At 42.2% G+C, this 7,378-nt stretch overlaps 1 protein-coding gene across 1 annotated transcript in view; it reads right to left on the bottom strand.

Moving 5' to 3' along the window:
* The window catches only part of ESYT3 (extended synaptotagmin 3), a 57,480-nt gene that overhangs the window by 5,475 nt on the left and 44,627 nt on the right, over positions 1-7,378 (bottom strand). The window contains exons 13-18 of the mRNA XM_039494487.1: positions 7,172-7,234; positions 7,004-7,072; positions 4,520-4,585; positions 3,080-3,166; positions 2,467-2,616; positions 619-1,034 (exon numbers count right to left, since the gene is read on the bottom strand). Of these exons, the coding sequence (XP_039350421.1) occupies positions 619-1,034; positions 2,467-2,616; positions 3,080-3,166; positions 4,520-4,585; positions 7,004-7,072; positions 7,172-7,234 (851 nt within the window). The remainder of the gene's footprint in view (positions 1-618; positions 1,035-2,466; positions 2,617-3,079; positions 3,167-4,519; positions 4,586-7,003; positions 7,073-7,171; positions 7,235-7,378) is intronic.

Genomic DNA, 7,378 nt, shown 5'->3' with positions numbered 1-7,378 from the left:
AATTTCTCAAAAGGGAATTAATTATACAAAGCCACTGACTCCTATGGGCCAGACCCTACCTGATGGCAGTACTGGCTCTCATACACTTTTCCGGCCTCCTAATGAAACCATCCGTGCATGGATTGTGAAAACTGTTCAAAGTTATTCCATTTTCAAAAGTGGCTGGGAAAACATCAGCCAAACCTACTTGATCTTTAATCTGTTTGCATTGGTTTCACTTTAATGTGTATTACACTTGGAGTTCTAGCCTTACCTTTAATGCCAAATATGCTTATTGTACCTGAGTCAAGTGTATTTTTCAATGCTGGGATGTGGGACTTACTACGTGAACCCTGTGGAGTGCCTTAAACGCATAAAGCTAAATTCAGCCTTCATGTAAGGAGATGCAATTCCCTTGAAAACCAAGGCAAAGAGAGCTGCATCTGCTTACACAGATCTGATTTTGACTGAAGTTTACTTGCTCCTGACTGAAATGTTTACACAAGTTCCCTGCTAAATCCTTGGAGTTCGAGTCAGTGCTGTGGGCTGAGACCTCAAACATTCCTTTGTACATAGTAGAAGCCTATAAAAAGACGGGTGTCCAGGTAAAGCAAAATTCAAGCGTTAGAAGATACATACTTAAGAAGGTTCAGATTGCTGTGATCTAATTCAAAGCATGAAGAGGCGAGAGTGTCCAATGAAGCAACACTGGGGGCAGCATTGTGGTCCAGGGTTCTTGTGGGTAGAGTCACCAATGGTTGGGGTTCCAGATTGTCTGCCCCTGCAGGTGCATTAAGCTCAGCAATAGTCTCATTTACTTCAGGGCCTGCTGGGTTCTCAGATCCAGTAAGATCTGCATTGCTCTCCTTAGCTTCTTTGGATTCAGGCACTCCAGAGTCTTTGCTCACATGGGGCATTTTGGCGGGTTCTGCTTTTGATGGTAGGGGATTTTTGCATTGGTTTCCACCCTTCTCTGCTGCAGGGACAGGAACTTGCTTCAAGGCATTAACACCAGTATAGGTGCTTTGTGGATCAGGTTCCTTGATGCACAAGACCTAAAACCAAGCGAGATAGAAAATCAGCTAGTGATTAATGCCAATATTAAAGCACATGCTCATTCTGAAGAGCACAGTCCTGATTGCCTGTTAAGATTATCCTAGACCATCTTCTGCCAGCACATGATTGTGTTTCATAGCACATATTGTATCTAAGAACTCCTAGTAATGGGGCTTCCACTGCTGCCCTTGGAACACTTGCCAAACTCTAGGAAGTTGCTCTCATTAGATTACACCCCCTCACCGCTCCCCAATTTCATCCCTTCTCTCCCTATGCAAGTAAAGGGATGATTTTGTACTGAAGGTGCTGAACCGCAACTAAAACTGGGTTCTAATCCCAGCTCTGCTATCCAGACTCCCTATGAGTTATTGACTATTCCAATGTTTTTGTGACTCTGTTCCCCCATCTGGAAAATGGGAATCTACTTCCAATTTTCTCTATTGAAATTGGAAGCTCTTTGGGGTAGGGACGAATCACTTGTGTGCATGTGTGTGTACCTACCTAGCATTATAGCAGCCTGATTCCTGCTGGTCACCTTTCCTAACAAAGGTTAGGAAAAAATGTTCAAAACACCATGGCCAATATTGGGGCAGGGAGAGGAAGCGTTTAGGGTTAGGTTACTGAAGGCACATTTAGGCCACTTATATAAAGGCCTGAACTGCCACTGGGGCTCCTGGGTGTTCAGCACTTTTGAAATCAGGTCACTTATTTAGGTGTTTAAATATTCATTTTAGCAGCCTAACTGTAGATATTTATTTTTTTTTTAAAAAAAAAAAATCTTCAAAAACTCTTGACTTTTACCAAATCTTCCCAGAGGTGGCGGTGGTGGGGAAATGGTGAGAAGAGAACACCACACGAGATGAACACACACCCACACACACAAACTGGGATGAAATGCAGCATACTAAGTTTCAGAGGGACCAGTTTCTTTTAGGGGAGGTAAGGGGGAGAAATCAGGCTTACAATGAGAAGCTAGCTTCAATCTTAACTGTAGGGTAGCTACCACTGCTACATCATTTTGCACCCTAGTCTTGCAGCTAAATGGTAAAATAAGCAGTGTGTATATTTAAGAAAACACTCGGCAACAGTTTGCTAAAATAAAAATCCTGTTCTATTGGGTAGGGCACATACAGTACATGGGTTGAATCTGATGTAGTTCTTGTATTTGTTTGCAATGACTAAGTTAGGAAATACCATCAGTTTAGTTTGGGTGTTATCCTTCAGGACAGATTCATGTAGTTTCTGTTGAGTTCCAGTTAAATCTGAGCATACAGTTTCATAACTGCTAGCAGTTATGTTGCATTATTTGTTGGGACGTACAGATTTTAAAAAAATGTATCTAGACAGGCCATGGAGTAGAGATTTCTGTGACATTCAGGCTTCTGGGGAATCAGAGTAAAAAAAATGGTATATGAAAGAGGAATAACATACCCGCAACACAAGTTTCATCTTAATAAAACTGTCTAAACCAGAATGATCCAGCTGAAATTTCTGATCAAGAGTCATCTCAGAATCCTTTAGCAAGTGGGAGAGAGATACAACCAAGGTTCCCAGTGCATTCTCCCGCTCTTTATCTTTTATCTGGAAAGAGGAGGTTTTTGTTAGAAAGCAAGATGGTATGTATTATGTATACAGCAAAGCTAGATGTTTGGAATAATTTAACAGACCAAAATGTGGAAAGAAGGCGTTTGTCTATTGTAGGGCCTACTATTGAATATGGATACATTCAGACAGGCCATGCCAACATTCCGGAAAGCACAATCAATTGATGTATTTTAAGGACAAATCCCACGCATCTCTCTGACTGGGGAGACCCCCATAGCAGTAGAACTGGCAGAGATTTTTGCAGGAGCTGGAGAATTCATTAATCCTTCAGTCCTCCTCCCCTAAAGGGAGCACACAGTCCAAAGACTGTTCCAGCTCAAACACAAATCCCAGCAGGCATGTAGAGGAATGAAGCTGAATCAAGGCTGCATCACATCCACTGTAAACAGGCAAAGACTATGAATTCAGAGAAGGCAAAAGGAAGAACACTCGTTTTCACCTCCAAATGAAGCGACTGGGACTGAGCACTGTGGACGAAGAACGTGAAAGCCTGGCCCCACACAGGATCTTTACTGAACTTGCAGGTCTGTAGAAAGAAGAGGATTGTGGTATTTTAGCTTTTTGTTCTTGTCCAAGTGTTTATTAGAACTTATACACAGACATAGGACAATGATGTAGGATTGGAACTCTCTCTATTGCGGTTGTTTTATCCAAATGATGCTACATCCAAGCCATAAAGACAGTGCAATTCCCAGGTCAGACAAGTGCACAGAAACAGTCTCTGGCTGGCAAAGCCAGAACAAGCGAGTGCCAAGACAGGTCAGTCGGGTTATAATCGGCTCTGACTAGCGTTCCCATAACCTGCAATGTCAGGATTCTTCTCACCCTTTCAAAATAAAAAACAAAAAATTAGTTGCTTCCAAATGGAACCTCCCAGATAACAGGAAGTGGCTTCCATGGTCACCAGCACTGACCCAAGGGCACTGCCAGAAAGGCCCACTGGATGCTCCTGAGAAGAGATAATTGGTTTGGAGGAGAGGGAAGGAAGATGACTGAAGTGAGAACCTGGGAAGGGGCTGCAGGTATCTGAAGAGGCAAGGATTAGGGTAAAACCAAATTTCGTTGGGGGTGGAGGACACGTGGCTGGAACTGACGTAACGGGAGAATATTTGAGTTTCAGTGCAGGCAAATTGAGCTTGTGTGCACAGGGAATAGGATTCACTCCAGTTTGTCTGGAGGTGAGAGAAATGTATTTGTGATAAAAGTGACTGCAGGGCAGGAAGTCAAAGGGAGTTAATGGGAGGGAAGGACTGACTTGAGCAGGTATTTATTATGTTTGTCAAGGTGAGAACTGATTAACTGAGGAGAAGAAACTCAGTGCAAGTGGATTTTTATTGTAAAGAGGAAAACGATCCAGGAGGGGAGTGAGAAGAGATTCATTTTAATTTGGCTGAGGGTGAAGGAAAGAGACTGTGATGGGAATTGGTTTCAAATATAATAGGAGAATTTATTCTGATGACAGGGACAGATACCAGCCTGACACCCGTGGGAAGGGATGTGGTCCATGCGATGACCACACTACATAGACGCAAGCCACACAATGAAAAAAATTTGGTAAGCCCCTATGTTCTGGTAACACACTTGTATTGGCTCATGTAACCTGTTAATCACAACATAAAATGTGTCTGTACAGCAGATGCTAAATAAAAAAAAAATTGCTCTCTCAAAATTCAAGCTTTACTTGAAATACAAACCAAAAGTCATACTTGAAGTACTGCAGTCCTTCCATATGTGATCTATATGCCATACAGCTGTGTTCATGTCTAGAACTCTGCTAGGTCACTTTCACGAGTTGCTTAGCTGGCTTAAAAAAAGTATCAAAAATAGCTTCATGTAAAAAGTAATGTTTTAAGACAAATGGAAGGATTCAACAGCTCACCTTGCTTTTCTGAATTTTGTTACCCACTGTGAGCTGGACGAAGGAGGAAGGGTCCTGGTCCATCTTCTGTTTTTAAAAGAAGGAGAGGAGACAGTTATTAGTCATTTTCAGCCAGCAATCATTTCTGCTTTAGCTAATCTGCAATATTTAGCTGGGGGGGGAAAAAAGCAACCCTAACTTTAAATCTTCAGGCTGAGATTTGGGCAACCTATTTCCATTAAAATTAATAGGAATTAAGCAGCCAGATCTCCTAAATCCCACTCTAAGTATTTAATGGAAATCTCGGCACTATTTTGGGGTTTTCCCCCCTGAAGAGGATGGTTACCAGCAAGTAGCCTGGCCACCTCCTTGCACCAGATATTGCTCAGGTATTTTTGCACCATCTTATCCAACTGTGTCAGTTCAGCATGAGCTGCGCAACTGTTTGCAGGGGAAGGCAGCATATGCAGCAAGGAATGAAAAAATGGTACGACGGCATCAGCCAAATCATGTGCTAGTTTGAACATAAATGTAAGGTACATTCTGGACCATTCTTAAGTAACTTAAGTTTTGGATTTGCATGCCTTGCTGCTGAGCTACTGCTGCTGCTACAATTTAAACTCCGTATTTAGATCTCCTGCCATCCAAGTTTCAGATTCAAGCCAAACTGTTGTGCATTCTGGATATAAATAGGTGGCAGCTATTAACGTAGGAGTTTTTTGGGAGGGAAGACAAGTGGGGATTAAAAAAAGCCACAAAGATTCTTCCCCTCAGCAAGGATTCCCACATTCATACAGCTACCCACACGATTCACTGAGGCTCAGGCCCCAGTGAGGGGATTTTCCTAGAATCTGGATTCATCGTGTATGCAGCTAGAGTGCCAGCCCTTGAAGCTTCATGACAAGATGCACTTTCCCAATGGAGTCTAGTTCCTTCCCAGGATGGATAACACCGAGCCCCCAGCAAAGAGGAAAAAACACACAGGCCCCCATGGGCTATTGTTTCCCACCCTAAAAGCCTACAATGGTACTCTTAAGGAAACAATATATCCCTCGCGTCAGCACCCTCTCCCTGATGCTGAGGAGAACCCATAGGATCCTGTTTGGACTCATATTGAAAGGCTGTGCATTTATTTATTGTAGTATAGGTCAGTGTTTCTGAACCTTTTTGTTATCAGGCACCAGCTTGCTGCCTTCCGTGTCCAGACTGGTTGTTGAAAAACTCTGGTATAGGCAATAAGCATAGAAAAAGGGACTCTAAAGCCCACTGTGGAATGACCAAAATAAGGTGGGTGGGTGAAGAAGACTCAATTCTCCTTTCCCCATCTAAGTGTATGACAATGACAACAAAAATAGCATGGGAGTGAACCTGAAGGGAAGCAGGATTGAATCCAACGGGCACGTAATGTAGAAATCTTACAGTCTATGTTGTGTAATCCAGAACACCTGAGGTCAACCAGTCAAACGGGATTAACTCAAGATTTTGTGGAATGGATATATAGTTGGTTTGAAAGAAGAGTAAGCAGGTGTAGTTGAAGAGATGTGTCCTGGTCGGATTACAAAAAGCCAAGAGAGGTACGTGCTTTACAAACACACAACATTTGAGGAGTACAGGGAATAAGTGGAAGGGAAAAGAAGGAGGAGCTCAATATGGTAGGGCAGCTCTGGAAACTCTTCTAAATACTAAGAGAAAGGGATTGTGCTAGATTCTAAAGGAGACAGGAAGCCAGTGACCATTTCTGAGAAAAAGGAAGGTTCTGTTAGCCCATTTTGGAAGGATGGAAGTTTACAGAGATTGAACTGACAGGACACCATAAGAGTAGAAAGCCTTACAGCAGTGGAGACAAGAGTAGGAATTAGTCCAGGGGCCGGCAACCTTTCAGAAGTGGTGGGCCGAGTCTTCATTTATTCACTCTAATTTAAGGTTTTGCGTGCCAGTCATACATTTTAATGTTTCTAGAAGGTCTCTAGAAGTCTATAATATATAACTAAACTACTGTTGTATGTAAAGTAAATAAAAGGTTTTTAAAATGTTTAAGAAGCTTCATTTAAAAATTAAATTAAAATGCAGATCTCCCCGGACCAGTGACCAGGACCCGGGCAGTGTGAGTGCCACTGAGGGTCAACTCGCGTGCCACCTTCAGCACACGTGCCATAGGTTGCCTTCCCCTGAATTAGTCCAATGGCTGGATTCTCTTATTGTGTAAGGATGATGGGTTTGTTTGGTTAAGAATGTAGGTGAGTATTTTATTGTTTCACATACCCTCAATTACACAGCGTCAAAATTAAAATCACAGAAAAGCAGCACGCTGTATCCATTGACGGAGCTAATGGAGTTATACCAGGGATGGCTCTGGCCCACTGATTTAGAGAACAATGGTTATTAAGATTCCAATCCCTGACATGGTTGAAATGTTTTCCTTTAGTGGACACCAGCCCGACCTGTTAAATATTGTGTAATACAGCATGTGTTCTTATGGGGTATTGAGAAAATATATGTATTTACCTTGAGGTATTTCTGGTTTTTGAACTTCTTTGCACCATATTCACCATTTGAGTATTCAAAGTGATTTTTCTGCATCAGTGGAAAATATATTTTACAAAAGTTAGTGCTGCTTTTAAAAAAAAAAATAAATAAATAGACATATAGGCTGCTTGTTACTTCTGTACTTACCGGAAGGTTGCAAGCACTATCCAAATAGACTATTAACAATGCTGTGGCTAGACCATTCTTATCCTGTGAAGCAACAAAAACAGAAATCATCATCAGGGACAAAACCACACAAGAGCACAAATGCATGGGGTACCCGTTTCAGTCTCGCAACTCATGTCTTCAACAGCTTTTCAACTTGCTCCTAAAACCTGGCATTTAGGGGCACGC

This window comes from Mauremys reevesii, linkage group 11 (genome assembly GCF_016161935.1).
Source record: "Mauremys reevesii isolate NIE-2019 linkage group 11, ASM1616193v1, whole genome shotgun sequence".
NCBI lineage: Eukaryota > Metazoa > Chordata > Testudines > Geoemydidae > Mauremys > Mauremys reevesii.
This window is presented reverse-complemented; position numbering and strand designations above follow the sequence as displayed.